This window comes from Uloborus diversus, chromosome 8 (genome assembly GCF_026930045.1).
Source record: "Uloborus diversus isolate 005 chromosome 8, Udiv.v.3.1, whole genome shotgun sequence".
NCBI lineage: Eukaryota > Metazoa > Arthropoda > Arachnida > Araneae > Uloboridae > Uloborus > Uloborus diversus.
Genome location: NC_072738.1, coordinates 30,627,934 through 30,648,399, shown reverse-complemented (window position 1 = coordinate 30,648,399; position 20,466 = coordinate 30,627,934). Strand labels below are relative to the sequence as shown.

Genomic DNA, 20,466 nt, shown 5'->3' with positions numbered 1-20,466 from the left:
ATACAGCCATGGAAAAAATTGCAAGAACACTAAAAAATGAGTTATGTATGAAGGCAATCATCAACTGCAAACAAAATCGAACATAAGTTGCTACTTGTAAATAGGAAACATTAGAAACCTTTTAGCGTGAAATTAAATTACATTATAATTGTTAATTCACATATTGACACAAATGTATTAGGTGAAACATGGAAAAAATTATAAGGACATTAACAAACATATCCCGAAAAAAAAATTAATATTCTACAAAATATTTTTTTTTATAATTTTCCTCATCAATCGTCCAGTTGACTCAGAAAGTTCAGTTAAAGTTTATTTCAAAACATTTTTACACGCCAATTCAATGCATGATGTCTGTTTGTCTTTATTTGCATATTATGTTCCATCCTTAAGAGACTTTTCTAGTTAAAATGCCTCACAGATTCTCTATGGGTTTAAATAAAGACATCTTGAGGATCAAGGCAGAATTTTCACAGAATTGGCCTCAAACCATGAATGCGACAAACAAGATACATGGCAACTTGCATTGTCTTGTTAAAACAAATAATCATCCTCTGTGATAATGGGTGCTTCAGGTATAAATTTTCAGATAGCATATCAACACATGATTCTGAATTCAAGGAATCTCGAATGGACACAATTGATGGTGCTCCATTAGCTGGAAAATCTGCCCACACCTACCACAAAACTGCCTCCAAATTGTCGTTTGAAAAAAAAAAGGTTTTGTTTCTCAAATAATGCCACAAGTGGAGAAAATCATCTGGTCAATCCAAATTAAAGTTTTTTGTCAGAAAATATGACATATTTCCATCAAGACCCTAAAGAAGCGTGTTTCTTCGCAATTTCCAATCTAAGCTTCTTTTGAAGCTTTGTAAATGCTGAATGTGACCATAGTTTGGCATATGTCAGATTTGGGATTTTAATGCAAAACATTAAGCACTGTTCGGCTAGTGTAAGGTACATTAATTTTTTTTAAATTTGAGTAGAACTCTGTTTTTGTAAAAGAGCACCATGAATAATTGCTAGTTTCTGGCGCTTAGTGAAAGTGGAAAGCTTGTCTGTACGCTTTTTCTTGCCACATCCTTTTGAATTCTTCAAAATATTATAAATTACTGATTTTGATCTGTTTACTTTCCTTGCAAATTCACGTCCTATCATTCAACATATTTTGTAAACAATAATTGTTCACTTTTCACATTCAGATAGTTGAGTTCTGTTTGGCATGATGAAGAACGATCTAAAAGTGAACAATCTAACTGCGTAACAGTTTTGGATTATTGTAATTAATCATATGGTACGACTAAATACTAAAATTTTTGTACTCAGTTTCAAAAGAAAGGTGAGTCCTTATAATTTTTTCCAAGTGGAAAATACTAAAACCTTAAAAATCCATGCATATTAATGATTTTCAAAAATGTTTAAGCGAAGTTTGTTTGAAAATGTTTCGTTTCATGTATTCAATCATAAAAATATTTGCATACTTTTCCAACCAAGTGGCGCCTAGAATTGGCGACTTTTTGCTTGTCCTTATAATTTTTTCCATGGCTGTAGTATTTTAAAATGTGAAGATGCATAATATTGAAGAGTTGAAAGACAATAATTCTTAAAAAATATGAATACAAGACATTTGAATAGTGAAATCACTATCTTTTTAGATTATGTATAATTTTTAAATTAAAGAGGAAAATGAGCCTTAAAAAGAAAGGCTACAGAACAAAATAAATACCTGGTATGATATCAGCTTTGTAAATGAGAGATGAAAAGATGTTTTGATTCCAGGGTTAAAAATCAATTTCTTTATTCTGTCCGAAATTTTAAACTAAAAAAGAATTAGAATAATTTAGCACTGCATTCAATATTTCACAAGTCCATGCTAAAAAAAAATATTAAAACTACTTATACTTAATGCTGGTATTATAAGAAAAAAATGCAATATTTTACTATAGAAAGTATAATTGATATCTCTGGGTGATAACACAAGAATTGGGAAATTGTGTGCTTCATGCTGTAGTTTTTGGTTTATTTTGTATTCTGAAAAAGGCTTTTTTTTAGCACACACAGATATTGAATTATACTAAAATAAGAATTTTTATTCCTATTAAATAAATTAGTTCAGTGAAATATGGCCAATCTCAATGCAAATTTTTTTATATTCACTCCAATGAAGCATGTAGTAATAGGAACAACTCTTAATTTATAATTTTCTTTCATTTTCTGTTTTTTTTTTCGATATTGTCTAAAAAAAATTTAATATATTTCAATATTTCAGTACCTGGGTCCACGAAATTCATATTAATACGAAGTGCGGCTGTCTAGTAAAAAAAGATGCACACCACAGTACTAAAGAATCTATGTATACATTAATTAGCGATCCCATCACCCTTTTTTTTTCTTGTTACATTGCTATTGAATATGTTTGTGTAAACAGCCTTTAATCACAAATAAATCATAATAATGTGAAAACATGCTATTTCAGGTACAAAAGGCCTTGAGCAAGGCCAGTCGTTTAGGAGGTCAGGTAAGGAGATTGCCCCCGCCCTCCTACCCTTGGTTTTGCAACATGAATGTATTTCTACCTGCGGTGGGCATAGTCTTTGTTTCTCTTTAATACAATATGCATTGAGTATGTGCCCATTGTCTAATGTCTGTCTTTTTGTGATAATGTCTGCCATTGGAAGTTCATACAATAAACGTTTCATTAGGGGTGGGAGACATTATCATACCTGCCAACCTCCGAGAAAAAAAATCCGGAAGATTTTTTTATTTTTATCCACAAGATTTTAACGCAAAATAAAATCAAACAGGACACCTACCCTCTTTACATTTAACAATATATTAGTTATGAATTTCATATGAATTGAAATTACTTTCGTTTAGTAAATATTACTTTTATTGCTTTCTTTAAAAGTTTGGAAATAACATTTGTTACTCATCTTAAAAAAAGAACAAAGCAAAAACAGCTCGAATTGAGAGAATGAGAAGATAATTGGCGCCGAAATTGTGCCCCTAGTTGCCCGCCGCGATGCTTGCTTTGATTGGATCCCGATGAAGTCATGCGCTGTATCACTCAGTGACGTCATATTCTTGCCTCGCTTCTTCTCGTACCATTCTCTTACGGCAACCTTTCCTTGGCTACTTGGCCTAAAACGCGGTGCCGCGTTCCACAAAAGTATCGTTAGCGCCAAAATTGGCGAGATAATTATTTTTCCTACAAAACGTGAAAAATCCGGAAGATTTTGCTCATAACCGGAAAAACGGAAAAGGACATAAAAATCCGTAAAACTTCCGGGAAATCCGGAAGGGTTGGCAGGTATGCATTATGTATACACACATAGCCTGAACTTTTAAACCATGTTTTTTGATAACAAGAAAACTTTATTTACAACCAGAATTTTTAATATTTTTTATTTTATAAGTCACAGATATCAGAAATAAACAAAAAAACACAATAAAATTTAAGAATTTGTTCCAAAACTTTAAAGTTAATCTAATTACATGAAATTTCAATCAATAAAAAACATAAAAAACAAATTAGTTACCTCTGCCACCCTACTTGCTTTCATTTTTACATAAACCGTTTCAAAAGTTGTCTTAAGAAGGTACTTTACAGATCCTGAAACCTAAAAAAGAAAAAAAGAATTATTATTGTTATTTTATGCCTTTCAATTTACTCAGAACTACGGGTGGGACTTTTCCTTTCAATAATTCAAATCTTACTTTCTCTCTCTATCTCTATGCATTTTGACTTCTCCTTCCATTCAAAACATATTTGGGCATCCTGTACATTTTCATCACAAATCTGCAGTTTATGTGATGATAGTTTGAAGGTTAAAGGAGTCAAAAACATTTATATGTAGTGGGCCCTAAAGAGCTATCATTTTGATTCATCCATTTTTATGCTTATTTATTCCTTTTTCTAACTGAGGATTTCATAGCATTCTTGACTCTATAATTTATTGAATACTTTTTTCCATTAATAAAAGTTAGAAATATACATTTCAACATACCATAGTTAGGTAATATTACTTATGTAAATTATTTGACATCCCTAAATAATATTGTAAGATAGCATTTTCTTTTTAAGTTTTACAGGAAAAAATACTTTTTATCATTTTTTATTCATTTACTTCAACTTTATTCATTCTTCTTCTCTTCAACTTTTAACACATTGCAAAGATTTCTCATTTCTGTGTTAGTGGCAGCCCATAAAAATAAAAATTGGTGGTACAAAATGTGAAAAATATGGGGGAGGGGGGTAGCACCGCAATACTCCCTTGTGATGGCTTTGATTTTTAATGTATCACTTCCTTTTCCTTTTTTTCCTTGATATTTTTAGGTAATTTCAATTCAATCCAAAAAAAAAAAAATGAATCAGAGGTCAATTTATTTTTTTTTTTCATATCTGTAGCTGTTGGAAATGAATTTGGGAGGTCTTGTCCACAGGTATTCAATAAAAGTTTAAGCTGGGACAAGTTTTGTCACTTACAGGAATCAGTAAATCATCTATTAATTTTGTCAGGTTTTACAACGTACAAAATTATTGATGGGCTGCTGGTCAGAGACTAGCAGCTTACCAACAATTCCTCAGACCACCATGAAAGAGAAAGCAGTAGTTTGTGAAACAGATGGTTGATTACCATCTAAAAAGAAATTTCATTTTTCAAATTTTATTTTTACATTTACAGTAATTTTACGCAATTAGTTTTAGATGACATTTTCGCTTGAATTTTGAATCAAAGCCTAAATTATGAAGATATTATGAAAAATATTTCAGATAGAAATAAAATGGTTATATATTTGTACATAAACTGGTAAACTACAAGTCTGATTAAGTGAGCCAGTCATTAAGTTTGCAGACCATTATATCTTTGCTTTTTGGTGCGCAGGACCAATTATTGTTTGAAGGGTTTCTAACACTGTTTTATATTAAAGCAAACCTCAGAAACGAAAATATTTTACACTAACTTTCTTTCCGTCAAATGGTAAATTTATATGTCATTAGAGTGCAAGTACAGGCCGAAAATAATTAAAAATAACTAAAGCTTTAAAATGTTACTCTGATAGCAATGCTAAAGCATTGCGTGGTGTTTAGGACTGGAATCCAAATCACATTTGCAGATTGATATGAGTTCGTTGGCTGGACAGCAAAAGCAAAACTGGGCCATTGCGCTTTTTGCAAAATGCATTTACATGAAGGCCACTCTCCAGTCTTGCCTTCTGAGATGCTGTGCAAGATCTCCCAGTGACTTCCCCTGCTGCCTCTATCCTTAGATCATTGAGACATAGATAAAGCAAGTGGGAGTGGTTGTTGACGCAGGAATCTTCACGGGGGAAAATGAGGGGAGACCACGAGACTACGACCTTCCACGGAAGACGTTTTGGCAGAGCTACACTGATTCTCGTAGGGATTTGAATAATCGTCAATTTTAATTTTTTACCTTCTGCCTGAAATGTTTTGGCACATTTTTTTTTCTGTCACTCGCAAGTGTATAGTTTACTGATTCAAGGACAAGTGGGGTTTTTTTTTTTTTTTTCAATTTCTACAGTAAGTTGAGTTGTGCCGATTTAAAAATAGCTCTAAAAGTTGTGCCCGTTCAGAAATAGAGTTAGTTCAAGCCGAAATCGAAGGACTTAACCACGTGGTACACGGTGGCAAAATTATTTGATGTTTTCCCCCGGAGATAAGACCTGTCACCCTTACTCCTGCTTCAGCACATACAATGGCGAATGAATAAGAGGGCTCGTCTATCTCTCAATGGTCTAAACCTCTATCCTGCTCTCATGTAGCTAGGTGCTTTAGCTAATTTTGCACTGAAATGCAGCTAGTGCTAGATCTAACTATGATTTTCCCTGCTACCTCTGTCCTGCTCTCACGTAGCTTAGTGCTTTACCTAATTTTGCACTAAAATGCAGCCAGTGCTAGATCTTACTGATTTTTGCCTGCTGCCGCTATCCTTCCAAGGACGCCCATATAGGGGGGCAAGGAGGGGGGCTCAAGCCTCCCTTTTAAAATTAGAACTTCCTTGCTTTTAGTACTTTTTTCTTGATAAAAATTAAAATACATTTCTTCTCCAGCCTATCGTGAATTAGTTATTAAAAATATCAAATTTCAATAACTCTATAATCTGTACTGAAATCGGTTTCTATGGGGAAAATATCCTGCTAAACCATGGGAAGGAAATATCTGAGCTCCCCCCCCCCTTAAAATTTTGCATATGGGTGCCCTTGTACCCCTCTCTCATGGCCTTACTTGGTGCTTTACCGAATTTTGCACTAAAATGCTAAAATCCCTGAGGAAGATCAGGTACGAAAATGCTTAGCACCTCTTGCTTCTTCATATTAGCTTCTCACAAAAGCAAGGATATTGTGGAAAATTCATTTACTGTTTGTTCCCTTCTTTTTTTTTTTTTTTTTAATTGTTGTGCTGTATATTGGAATCTTATTACAGAGGACGCCAATTTCTGAATCACCAAGAAATTCAGTTACTGTAATTTTAACCCATTTTGAGGTTGCTTCATCGCAAGTTTCAAAATAGCATTACAAAACAAGTTTTATTCCATCAAAAGCCTAAGTAAGCCCTTAAAATTTTGCTATAAAAGAAGTTAACTGTACATATGATACATGAACGAAATAATAGCAAACAAATAATCATGATAATTCTAAAGATAATGAAACAATAAAACATTGAAGAACTATCTACCATTTTCAAAGCTCCTTCTTTTAGATTCATGAATTCATAGCAATTGTTAACCAAAATTTCTTGACATGAAGAAGCAAAAACACCCTAAAACATTGAGAGACAAGAAAGTAGATGTATATCATGCAATAAGATGACACAATAATTTAAATTTTTAAACTAGCAAATATAATAAAGTAACCAAGTCAGACCCTAACAAAAATCTACGCACCAAAGTTACCTCGCTGACCTTGGTGACTATAAATGAAAAATTATCAAATAAGCTTTATGCTACAATATGATTAAGGTGAAAAAAACAACATAAATAAAGCACAAATATTGGAGAAAATACAGCATATAGCTATTTCAAGGCTACAATGGAGCCTTTTCATCAGTGCAAAAAGTTCACCAACACAACCAGAAGTTGCCAGAGAACTGAAGAAGTTCTAAGAATTTACAGTGTTTGTAGATCTCTGCTTATGTTTATTATAACTATATGCATACAAACAGTAAAAACAGAACTATCTGGGGAAAAATCAAATGTCAAACTCTGCAAAGACATAGGCAGATATAGCAAAAGGGAAAGCAATGTGAATTGGAACAAAAAAAAAAGCATTATAAATGACAGGATCATTTCTACAGTAATTGCTTCCTTTGGTCAAATCCAAGTAAAGAATGTAAAAATCTACGGCCAGAAAAGAGTTTAGACACTTTTGAAATGGATTTCTGTTTTACAAGCAACAGTCCACCGCTATGTCAATTGAGCCATTGACGGCCATATACAGGATGGGCAGCTTATTTGCCCTTTCTCCTAAATAGTGGTCAAGAAATATTCCATAAAATCAGCAAAAAAAAAATTTTTCTTGAAAGAAATCTAGAGTTGTGCTGCATGAGTACTGTAAAAGTGGAGGATCATTGTCGGGTGTTACGTAATCCAAATAAGTTCATATTATAAAAACTTTTCAATAGTTTTTTTTTTTGGTCTTTTAGTGTTGAAAAATATGTAAAATAATACCATTAGAAATGTTTTTTTACACCATTCTTCTCATTATTATTCTTAATATTTAGTATATTTTTCAATCAAAAGTTTTTTGTTTTTTTTTTTTGTCAAGTCTGAAACTGAGGTTTTTGCACAATTCTTTTCCCAAGTGAAAAACGTTTTAACAATTAACTAATTGATACAAAGCAATTTTATCCTTTGACATTCCAGTATTAATTGTTCTGAAAAGTTTTTGGACTTTTTTAAGCTCAAAAGGGCTTTAAAGTAATAGAAAACATGTATTTTCTGCAAAACAAACATTTTTAAAATTTAAAAACAACAAAAAACACCATTCTATTTTTTACTATTTACATGGCATAGCTTTATTTTTTACATAGCAAGAGAATGATTAAAATATGCTACAAAAAAATTTGATGCAGATCATAGTTGGTACTCCAGAGATATGACTTATTTAATCTCCCAATTGAAAAAGCATGAAAACTGACTTTAGATGGAGTGGCAACACCCAACTATTCACAGAATAGTTCCTGTTATTTATATTGAAAGAGAAAAGTATTAGCTTGAACTTGATATCAAATTCAGCTTAATTGGTTAAAAAATAAAGAAATATGAGAGATTTTTCTAAATTCGCGCCAAAATGGTGAGTTTAAAAAATGATCAAAAATCGAATTTTTCAAAAAATTCCAAGAATTTTCATTCAAAAAATCTTTAAAAATTAATTTGAGCACATCTCATGAATATCTATTCATAAAAAAAAAATGGACTCTAGAACAAAATCGGAGACATGACGGCATGGCCGACTATTCAATTTAGGCGATATCACATAGAATGATTCTGTGGTTAAATTTTTTTTTTTTTTTTTGAGTTTGACCTAATAGTGGTAATTCTCAGTCCCGAGAATTTTCTTTGTACATGGTATTATGTTTCATGATACATTTTTCAACTTTATAGTGGGTTTAATGTACTGGTTTTTTTTATTTATTTTTTTTAAAATATTAATATAGTAATTTTTATAGGCAGTAAAAGAAACTTTGAGAAACATTGAAACACTGGACTTATTCCTCCAACATTAATTTTGAAGCGTATAAAGAATATGGAAATTGAAATTTGGTATTAAGGTTATCCGAATTTGGAAAGAATGACTATAAAAAATACAACAGGCTTCAATAATACACAGAAAAATAATACATTTTCAGAAATAAAAAATTCTCATGCAATACACATAATTAAAATAAAATCAATGACTATTCATTTACATGTAATTAATTTTTAAAAAACTTACAGATACTAAAATACAGAAATGAAAGTTCATCACAGTATTGTAAACTAACAAGAGTAATCCATCACCATCTTGTAGTCTAAAGAATAAGAAAACAAATCACTTTGTTGATAGAAATTTAGTATAGGAATAAATAGGAAGTATTTAATACTAGGAGCACAAAAACTAAAGGTATGATTAAAAGTTTTTTTTTTTTTTAATTTATATCTATGAAATGCTTAAGCATTTAAGTGTTCCTTAAAAAACTATTAGTTATTGGACTAGTATTGTTACTTACCTGTAACAATACAGTGTCTTTTAATTTATGCCAATATGTTAACTTCTTTACCACCAAGTTACCCCCCTCCCTCCTTGTTAGAAGTACTATCTTGATTTTTATTAATTGTTGTTCAAATGATTTAATAGTTTTATGCTACGATTTGCAAGTTTTTATTTCCAAATTTTTCATTTTCTTGAAATAAGATTTTTAGGAAAATAATAAAGGATTTTACTCATTTACTTCCCATCTAGAAAGTAAGTAGTTAAAATAAAAACAAATCTTGTAAAGGACGTGGAAAGATTGAGCAAAGAATAGAACTATAATATGTCTATCAAAAAACTTTTCAATAACCTTTAGTTAACATGAGGCGAGACTAAGGGCCTGTTCACATATCGGCCGTCCGTCTCATCCATCACGTTCTTCTCCTCCCGAAACAAGTTTTCTTTGCTGGTTGCCATGACAGCAAGCCATCTTGGATGGGATCCGCTTCGAATAAAAGAACCTTGATATCTGACGGCCGTCAAAAGTAGGACAGCATTTCATTGGTTCCCGCCAAGCAGCGTGCTCTTTTTTCTGGTGGGCGATTTCAGCCACATGATTGATATGCGGTGACCATATGTGAATGGTACTCTGTTTTCATCGGCAGTCCGTCACGTCAAAAAAATGGGTTGGACGGGACGGATGGCCGATAAGTGAACTGCCCTTAATAGATCTAAAAGCAGGGTTGGCCGAATTGCACCCAATTGGGTTGGACCCAATGGGTTTTTTTGAAAAAACCCATTTAAAAAAACCCATTATTTAACCCACTTTTGGGTTTTTTAAAATTTTTGAGAAGTTTTTAAAAAAATTAATTAATTTAAATACTTTCACAATTTAAACTTCTTTTTTATTTGTTCTTCACCACAGACAATGAACACAAAAAATGAATTTTGAGCTTTAATAGTATCTCTTAACTCTTAACGGCGTTAAAAATATACTTCAAAGATTTTAAATAAATGTATTTAACTTTTTTCTTTAACTGGTCAATAAATAACTCAAATTATCTTGACCAAGTCCTGTCACGTCTGATTTTCTCAATATTTGTAGATTGTATAGAGGAAACTAATCTAGTTAAAAGGCTTTCATGTAAATTATTTTCTGCTAACCAACACATCACAAATCTCGAATAAACACAAGGTAATTTGTTTAGAAATAAACAGATTTTTCAAACGGTCTACAGAAAACAGAACAGGTATAGTATTTTCATTATTTTACAAAAAAGTTTAATATTTCTTACAATGTACACAGAAATAGAAAAACAGGCAACATAAAATTCAAAGAAATGTCTTGATTAAGCTGGAATTCAGTAAAAAGGGATTTAAACTACTTGAGGTTCTACAGTAGTTTTGCATAACAAAATGAAATACTATAAAGTAAAATGCAAAAAAAAAAAAATGTAGTAATTAAAAACAAACAATAGATTTTATCACTCGAGAAGTAACTTTGCCTTAACTGTTGGTAATAATGAAAATTAAAAAAATCTGAAACTTTAACATTCTTGAGTTTTTTCGTCTTTTACTTTTCTTCAGAAAACTCTGAATTTTAACTAGTTTTCCAGCTTTTTACCCGAAGATAATTTTTGCACTTTGTCCATATACTTACGCTACAATATGCTACAAGTACCCCACATTTTCCCTAAAAAAAGACAAAAAAACCCACATTTCTTTTAAAAAACCCAACTTTAGTCGGGTTTTTTTGGGTTTTATTTAAAAAAACCCAAAAAACCCTGGGTCCATGGGCTTTTTTAAAAAAACCCGGGTTTTTGCCAACCCTGTCTAAAAGATTTAGCCTCATAATAATATGTATTCCTACTTTTTCCTATAAAGATAACCTTTGTCTGTCTCCAGGCAGTTGGAACATGCTAAAAAGCAATGCATGCTCTAAAAATCTGACAAGTTATTGAGGCAAGAACTGTTGTACCCTTTTGAAGAAGGAAGGAACTATGCCATCCATACTAGGAATTTGGGAAGGCAGTCCCACTTGTTTTTTGTCAGCACATCTGCTTTCCGATATGGTAACTGATGGCATTGGGTCATCAACAACGTTTGAACCTGGGAAACGAACCTTAAGCATTTCTGCTAAGGTATCTGAGGTGGGGAGGGTGGAGAAAAATAAATCCGCAGCACAGAAGCTTCATAGTGGGCAAGCTGTTGTTTCTGTCCTTAGTCATGAATTCTGAAATTCTTACAGTTGCGGAAACATCATCGTCTCTGATCAGGGCCTGATTACCATATAGGCCAACTAGGCCACAGTCTAGGGCCTCCGCTCTTGAGGGGCCTCCAAATTGCTAAAATTGTTTTCACTAATGACTTAAATTGTTTTTGTTGATGGATAAAACTGTAACGTCTGCCTGCAGGGGGTCCCCGAAAAAGTATTTGGCCTTGGGCTCCCTGATATCTCAATTGGGCCCTGTCTCTGATAGAGATTTTTTTTTTTCAAAAGGAAAATACACAAACATGGAGATAATTTCGTTCTTTTGTTCTCACAGTTGACCTAACAGCGACATTGTCACCATCTATGTAGTTAATTAGATTCAGGGCATTAAACATAGTGGTAGTATGGTAGTAATAAAACACGCTCTAGGTCTGGCACACGTAAGATCATAGTGAAGTTTGTGATCTTGGATACCTGGGCCTAAACCTTTACCCTCTCTGGGCCAAGGGTCTTCAATTAATGCAATGTGAAAACTACCTATAGTAATCCTCATACTCAAAACAGCATGATTGTGGAGAAGACTGATTTGGGCTACTTTTATGTTTCTGTCCATAAACAACAAGCATAAAACAAAGGATGGGTAGAACCCAAAATTAAGTGAGGATCAGCCACCATCATTTCCTTGGACAAACTACTCTTTCCTTTTTCTAATAGAAGTGGGGTAGCCAGCAGTGTCTAAACAAGCATGACTTATAAAAACTACATTTTTCTTAACTGTTCTGATTGAAATGCTCCTTCCGTAAATCCTCTTACCTTATGCTTTCACTTTTTGCAATAACAACACCATTAACATTCATGTTTTCCCTGGAAAAAAAAGGAGAAAATCAAATCAAACATATCAATTAGGTTTTACCAATTTTGTAAAAGTATAAGTAAATACATATTTCAAAGATGACAGAAAAAAATAAAATATAAAGTAAATACTTTAAGCACAAAAGCAAAACTTACAAAAATAATTTGTTTAATGTTTTTAACAAACTTTCTTTATTATTTTAAAATTTAAAGTTAGTTCAGTTTGAATTGTTAATTATTGTTGACTGTAAAAAGTGTGCTACTTTGCTAATTGAAAAATAGCTCAAAAATTTTCAACAATTTTAAGGGGGAAAAAGAAATTTTATGAAGGAATAAAGAAAAAAATCAACTTCAAAACGTTACAGTAAAAGTTAGAATGTCTTCATGTCTATCAACATGGAATATCCCTTAACTTAAATTAAATTCGGAAAGATGTGAGGCAGTTTAGTTGTTAGATCAATCGACAATACTAGTGAGAATGAGTTCAAAAGATGAAGAATTATTAAATTTAAACTGCTTCAAAATTTAAGATGAACAAAGACGTAACTGGAAAAAATTTACTATCTTTTGGATGTTTTGACAGTGATAACAAAATCAAACTTTGTTCCAAGCCCAAACTTTAACATCAATTTTGCAATTTCTTTCAGTAATGTTGACTTGCCATAGCTGCCCTAACATGGTTCAAAATTTCACAAGATTCATGTTTTACATATTTCTGTGATAGACAAAGAAACCCTAAAAAATGCCCCGCGAACCCTCAAATATGAAAATTTGCTAGTAGTAAGAAGATAAGGATAAACACTACAGTGATTGTTTTTGCAATAAGTCAACTGACATTTGTTGAGCACCTTACTATTTCCTCACTTTATTGATGTTAGGGACTGTTCTGTTTGGCTTTTCTGCAAAGGCGCACAGGGTACTTCAAAAGTAGTCAAGATGTATATTTTGTTGGCGAGAACAAATGAAATATAATCTTTGAATTTGAAAAGAAGCGGGACCCATTTCACACATCGAGCTAGACAGACCCTGTATGGTAATAATCGGAAATAATTCCGAAGATGCGTGTTTTAACACAATTATCAATTTAAAAACATAAGGATCATAAGTTCAAAAATATGAAAATTAAGTTGCAATGCTTTCATTTAAAACTGAAATGCAAAAAATGCTACTTCTTACTAACCTTTAATTTAAACTTTGCTTTTGGTATATCTTGGATCCTAAAAAGCATCAAGAAAAAGATAAACAAACATCAGAAGCATGCAGCGCTTTTCCGATGCAAAGCAAAAACTGTTAACTGTGTGAGGTTTAGTGAGCTGTATAGTAACCCTGGAGTGCGGATCGGGTCGAATCCATAGACTAATAATAAGAGTAGACGGAGCTATGGCAACCCTTTTGCTGCTCATAAACCAAACCATGTGACTGGTGGATATCCTAGCAACAGCGGGCGTTAATCGTAGCAGACGATCAACGCCAGCGCGAAATGAAATAAATAGATACTTTCACGCCGAGAAGAAGAACACCGCGGATACGGCTCCTTATGCAAAACAAACGCACATGGTAATGTTAAAGGTATTGGGAGCGTGGCGTTAGCTGTCGAAATTAGGTTTTTTCGTAAAGAAAAATGCTAACAAGCGGTTGTGCGTGTAGATGAACGAATAATGATGATAAAGAAGAATGCAAGGAGCAGGAAATATCTCTCAAAATCCTTCCACATTCAACTACAGAGCTAAAAAAATAAATCGGTTGTCAATGTCAAATCACGATATTCAAGGTTGTCACGACGGCCATGTATGACCACAAGGATTTTATCGGACTAAAAAAGAGTACTGAAAACTGATGCTGTGTCAACTTTTTCTTTCTTTTTGTGCAAGCCATCTTGTAAGAAGGAGAAATACAAATTTTATGCCTCGAGCTGCTGAAGCTTAGTAAGTTATTTCGTCATTAATCTATACTTTATAGTCGTTATGTTTACATCAGTTTTGCCCATGTAAAGTTGAATGATATGTATAATACTTCTTGAATTTTCATTTATTCCCTTTAAAAAAAATCGAATAATGGAATTTTTATGAACAAATCATTCATTTTTTTTCAGTTATTTTTTTTTAGCTTTGAGTATTAAAAAATGATGTTGTAAACTTGTCTCACTATTAGTACGAAAAAAAAAAACTATACCACCAAGTGCAAAAAAACTATAAATTATTTTCTCTTGTTGAATACAAAGGTTTATTCCACTAGTCCTGACATATTATGTGATTCGCCAAATCTCGTACCATAAATTGAATGCCAAGCAGTGCACCTTCAATGCAAAATTACTTTTCTGAGTACCTACAGGTCTGCTTTACTGTTATACTATGTTCGGTGTGAGGGCCCAACGAGAATACAAACATTTTTGACAAAGCTGTTGAAGTGAAATTAAGAAGTGCATTTCAAACCAATGTACAGTACAGTAGTCTTGTTAATCAAATTTAAAAATTTCTTTAAAAATCCTGTTTTTTCATAGATATAATTTTAAGTTATGAAAGTAAAAATATAACTCTGAGTGCAAGAAAGATTCCATTTATATTTTGATCTATTAATGAAGCATTTTCATGACCGTGCTTCATTGAAATGTCACTAGTGTTTGAAACAGATAAGTAGACTAATTCTTTGTTAGGAAATACAGTCAACTCTCGATAACTCGAAGTCCCATGGGCTAAAACGTTTGAGTTGTTGGTACTTCGAGTTATGGGGAATTTTCACAACAGTCTCAAAAGTTTGGCATCTGATGAAAACTTCGAGATAAAGGAATATTCGAGGTATTGAGATTTGACTGTAATGTGGAAAATTATTCATATATTTTGTAAACAATTCTAATTTTTGTAACAAAACATAGTTTTTTTTTTTTCATCCCGATACAAAATTGTTATGCCTTTTTTAAGGATCTCTTTCGCTTTTTATACGTAGTATCCTGATTTTTGATTCTCCAGCGTTACGAACGGGACATTTTTTCCGAAAATCGCTCATTTGTTGTTCATTAATATTCTTGCATTTTCAACAATTGCTTATTTGTGTTTTTTTTGAGCAATAACGATTGCTAATTGTTTTCATTTGACCGTCCTTGGCGTTGTGGTTCCTTTTTCAGCTTGGACCGGGAGCCTCTGCAGGCGCGGCTCCTCTGGTACTGACCACTGTCCTCTAAAATCAGCTCGGCGGTGGTGTTCATGTCCTACTTACACACACGCTCATACACTCACACACGCTTTTACACACATACGCACACGCCTTCATGCATACACACAGGTCTACGCACACACACAAGCCGACACATGCACGAACGCGCGCCTACATACACAAAACTATAAACACGTAACCGCCCAGGCCCAGGAGAAGGGGCAGGCTTGGAGGGACAGGAGCCGCTTCCAGAAACAATAACTCCAATGAGTAGGGTCCTGTCGCAACTCATGATTGCGAAAAACATAATTTGGATTCAAAATTTCATAATTCAAATTAATTTTTCTTTTTTTTTTGTCAAATGTTGAATTTTGATAACTTTTCTACAATTTTATTCATTTCTTTTATTTAAAATATTAGGCAAAGGACAAAGTGTGCTAACTCAATGAAGGCTTGCATCCATGAATATTTTTGAGAACCAGTCAATTCAAGTAAATGTTTTTCTTTTGGACATTAAAGTATCACACTAGAGGTATTACTTTTAATATCTTTTCTGTTTATAAATGATTTTTTATTTTTCAAAGTAAATAAAATATTTGTGTAATGTCCTTACATAAAATTATTGATTTTCCAAACACAATTTTGTATTTTTTAGTTTCCTGCTGCATTTTCAGATGGATGAACATTTATAAATGCAGAAATGTTCCAATTCTTACACCTTCATTGGATACATACCTAGTATAAAATTTTCCCATTAGTTAGAACTATCTAACAACTCTTGTAAATGATTATTACACCATCAATTCTTGATGACATTTTAAAAATAGTAGCAAATAGCTTTTCTTTTCTGTGATGGAAATATACCTCCTGGGGAACCCGCCTTGCTTCTGCAAAAAGGGGTAATGCGCTTATTGCATCATACCTCCTAAGTGGCATCCCCACTAGAGTGCTTTTGATCTTAGGTCATGTTCAGAAGCTGTTTTATGATGCTCCAGTCTGGATGCCACCAGGGACGTAACTAGGTCATTTTCGAACAGGAGCAAGACCTCGCTTTGGTGCCCCCCCCCCTTCAAAAAAAAAATTCTTTGATAATGTCATCATCAGACCTTCCAATATATATTACACAGAAAATCCACTGAAAACACGCCCACATACATACGTAATTATCAATAGCGTTACTACGACGGGAGGGGGGGGGATTCATCCCAGGTGATACCCATCTCAATGGTAAAACAAAATGTGGATTTTTAACTGTTTTATAAAAAATACTAAGATTTAAATTCTGAAAAATTCTCCAAAACCTCTCGATACGTATTTTTAAAAACATAACGTCAAAGAAATTGGGTTGTAGCTGTCCCACGCCCAGGAGACCCCCATAACCACCTCATCTTTGACATTTCGGACACAATTATTTCAGACCCCTTTGGTTTGTACCTCGGAGTATTTTTTTTTTTTTTCGAATTAAGGGTATTTTTTCTTTTCTTTTTCTTTTTTGAAATTTATTTTTTAATCTAAAACTTCCCATGCATACTTTTAAGGGGATGAAAGATTTCTCACAGCCCTTTTATGTTATTCACAGCCCCGCAACCCCCCTTTTTTATGTCAGTCTAAAAAAGGTTTTTCTCTGTATCAGGTAAGCTTGATCCAATTTTCTCATTTAATTAGAACAGTAAATGAATAAATATAGGAGTTTCTATTTCATCGGAAGTCATTGGCTAAACTCGATTCAAGCCCGGAGCTATTGCGGGAAATGTTATTGGAGAACATGAATTTGAAAACGGGGTTTCAAACGTACAAAACTGCTCAGGAACCCTTTAGCCCCTATAGCTGAGAAAGTTTGTGCAATTTAGTTTAAACCCCGGGGTAGGGTTATTCTTTGAAGCGCTTTTGTTTTAAAATAAATTTTATATGCGTATTTTTATCAAGTTCTTATTTTCGTTGTGTAAGAGCGGGATTTTATTATTGTTCCAATTATAATGAGCTATTAAGTTGTTAGTAATTATAATGAGCTCTTAACTTAAATTATATTTTTCACAAGAGGGGGGAGCGGGAATTTCATTTTGCTTTAACTGTAACGCGTATTTTAATCCAATTCTTCCTAACAGACAATTTAAATCTTCGAGAGCCAAATAAGATTTCAAAGCAATAATAGGGGATAGGTGAACGTTAGGCGAGCAGATGGCGGCAGACCTCTAGCATTTTAATCTATATTTTATCTCTCAAATATAAATAGAGCACACTATTGCGCAGACGATGCAGTTACACATGAATCAAGCGTAAAATTTACATAAAATGCATTCAAATTTAATTTTCAATAATTATCTTATAATGTACGAGTAACTTTCGTTACTCCACAGAAACAAATGCGTATTGTTCCTGACATTGCATGAACTTCATGTTTCCATAGAACTGATAAAAGAGTGAAAGAAAAAAAATGGAAGCGTGGAGGAGGGGGAGGCACCAAAAATTGCTGCACAAGAATTCCTGCATTTTATAGTAATAGGAAAACATTTTGTCTTTAGCATACCGCAAAACCTGTTTAAAAAACACATATTTTGGGGGCTACAAGCTACAAGAGCAGGGTCATTTCTCAGTATAAAGGAATCAGCTTTTGAAAAAAGAGTTCCTTGCAACACGGAAACACGTATCTGTGCCAGCAGTTTCCTTTCTTTTTTTTTCAGTAAAAAACAAAACAAAACGCATTTTAAAAATATTATTATTATATATATTACATTTTTTCAGCATCCTTTTTTCCAAGTTACTTCCATTTAATGTTTTGATGTTAAATATACATCAAAAGTACCGAAACGAAATTCAAGTTTGAGAGCTGTGAAAACTGGCTGATTTCCCACCTATTGACGTTGATTTTGTAGTAAATTACCACCCTAAGCCAGGGCTAAGGTTCTCTTAAGAGGTTTTTCGCCTCCAGCTCATGTGATTCCTATTCCGGGCTGATGAGTGCTAAAAAGCACGAGACTGCAGTCCTCGGAGGGAATAACTGAGCTGGTGGTGTATTTTAAGTTTATTGACGTTGATGTTTGAAGAAATTTTAAATATTATGGGTGGCAAACTATATTCATACTAAGCAGAAAATATCTCAATTTAGCCCAATTTTTCTCTAAAAAACCAATGTTTTCTGAAGAAAATATTGTCAGCCTTCAGAATTTTGAATTGAATCTCAATAATTATAGTGCGAAGTTTTTAAATTAGATAAACAATGTCTTACCAAACGTCTTAAACATTTAACCAAGATGATAATTAAGATGAGGACTGATGATATTTTTTTCCATGCGCGCTTTAGCTGTCCTCCTAAATTCAGCACAAGATGCAGGGCCGATTAAGATATCGATGGGCCCTTTGCCAAATACTTTTTTATGGCTCCTTGTATTTAAACTTTATATAAATTTGGCCGTTGGATGAGACAATTTTAGCCATAGACTAAATTAATTTCAGCCATTTGGGGGCCCTAGGCCACGGCCTAGTTGGCATGTTCAGTAATCAGACCCTGACCAGATTGCTTTTTCGATATATTTTTAAATTGAATTAAAATTAAACAAGGTGAAAAAAAAAATACCGTGGAATAATAAAATGAAAAAGGCAAAATTATCAGAGAAATATGTAGTACGAGAGCTCGTACCACAGAGAAACGCTTTAGCGAATTATTCTATATAGGATCAAGATTGTGGGAGTGGAAACTCGCTCCAGTTTCTAAAAAGGGGCTACGCCCGAGGGAAAGCTGTAAAACAATTTTACCTGAGGCCAGTAGGGTAGACTAGTTCTCGTTCTTATGTAGTAAGGGACATCACGTTGACAGTTTTATTATGATTTTATTGTGAATGAAGCAGATTTAAGCATTTCCGCTGTTTTTGGGTGATTCTTAGCTGAGCTGTAACAAGAACTGGTCACAAGAAAATGCATTTATGCCATTTACTGCGCCTACCTGCTTTCCGTCTATCTTTTTCATTCTGTCAGCTTGTGCCTGTCCTGAGTTTTTTTTTCTTTTTTTTTTTTAATTTCTACTAAGTTGTTTCTTTTTTTCACTTTTTCCTTGGGTAAAAATATATTCATGCATTTATTTAGTCAGTTTTGCGCCCCTGAAATCTGGCGCCCGGGGCGCGAGCCCCGTCTGCCCCCCTCTAGTTACGTCCCTGGATGCCACTTTAAGGTAGTGTGGAAATTGATGCAGAACTTTATCTTTCTTAAAAAACCTTTCATACTCAAATGAGAAGGATTTGCATGCAACATATATTTCTAGGTTATCACAGTTGAAGTGGCTAACATCCCATCAGATTCATTGGCATAGCGAAAAATTTTGCACACAAGAAGGCTGATTTTCATAAAAACAATGGATTTTTTTTGAAAATAAAATTTTTTTATTTGAATGTGTCATTGTTATTTTTTATACAAACTGTTGAACATTCAAAATTGGTTTTAAGACTAATGAGTAATATGTATTTTAAGCATCAAAAAGTTTTCCTCCCAAACAATAGGCAGTCTGATTACTAGTAAGTAGTGAATGGTATGGATAAGAGGGTAATTTTTATCAATTTATTATTAAAGAAGCAAAGTTTACCAGGATAAAGTAAAATAAAAAATTACAACACACACACACAATAATCTATATATAATCAACAATGGTTTGATGTGTCCATATGGTAAAACTATACTTTGTATAATCCATGATTTGTTGTGTAGTGAGAGATTTCATACTTAGAACATGCCACTATGTTGTTCTCCATGTAGGGGTAAAATATTGAAAGTCCATATATACTTTTCAGTAACTTACCGCCCTATAGCCAGGGTTAAGGCGGAAATACATGAAATACACCGCCAGCTCAGTCAATTCCAGCCGAGGACAGCAGTTTCGTGCTTATTAGCACTCATCAGCCCGGCATAGGAAGTGAGTGAGATGGAGGTTGAAAACCTCTTAAGGAAGCCTAGAGTGTCAAACAAACTGGTAGCTAATGTAGAATTAGCACTGATGACCAGACGAGTGACTGAACCATTGCTTCGATCACTCGTCTGCTAGCTAGTTTCACAGCTAGTGAAACAAAATG

General features: G+C 33.3%; 1 protein-coding gene across 1 annotated transcript in view; it reads right to left on the bottom strand.

The window, feature by feature from the left end:
• LOC129228000 (uncharacterized) overlaps positions 1-12,937 on the bottom strand; it is a 34,773-nt gene extending 21,836 nt beyond the window's left edge. The window contains exons 1-2 of the mRNA XM_054862629.1: positions 12,921-12,937; positions 12,221-12,271 (exon numbers count right to left, since the gene is read on the bottom strand). Of these exons, the coding sequence (XP_054718604.1) occupies positions 12,221-12,271; positions 12,921-12,937 (68 nt within the window). The remainder of the gene's footprint in view (positions 1-12,220; positions 12,272-12,920) is intronic.
• Positions 12,938-20,466: the final 7,529 nt, after the last annotated feature.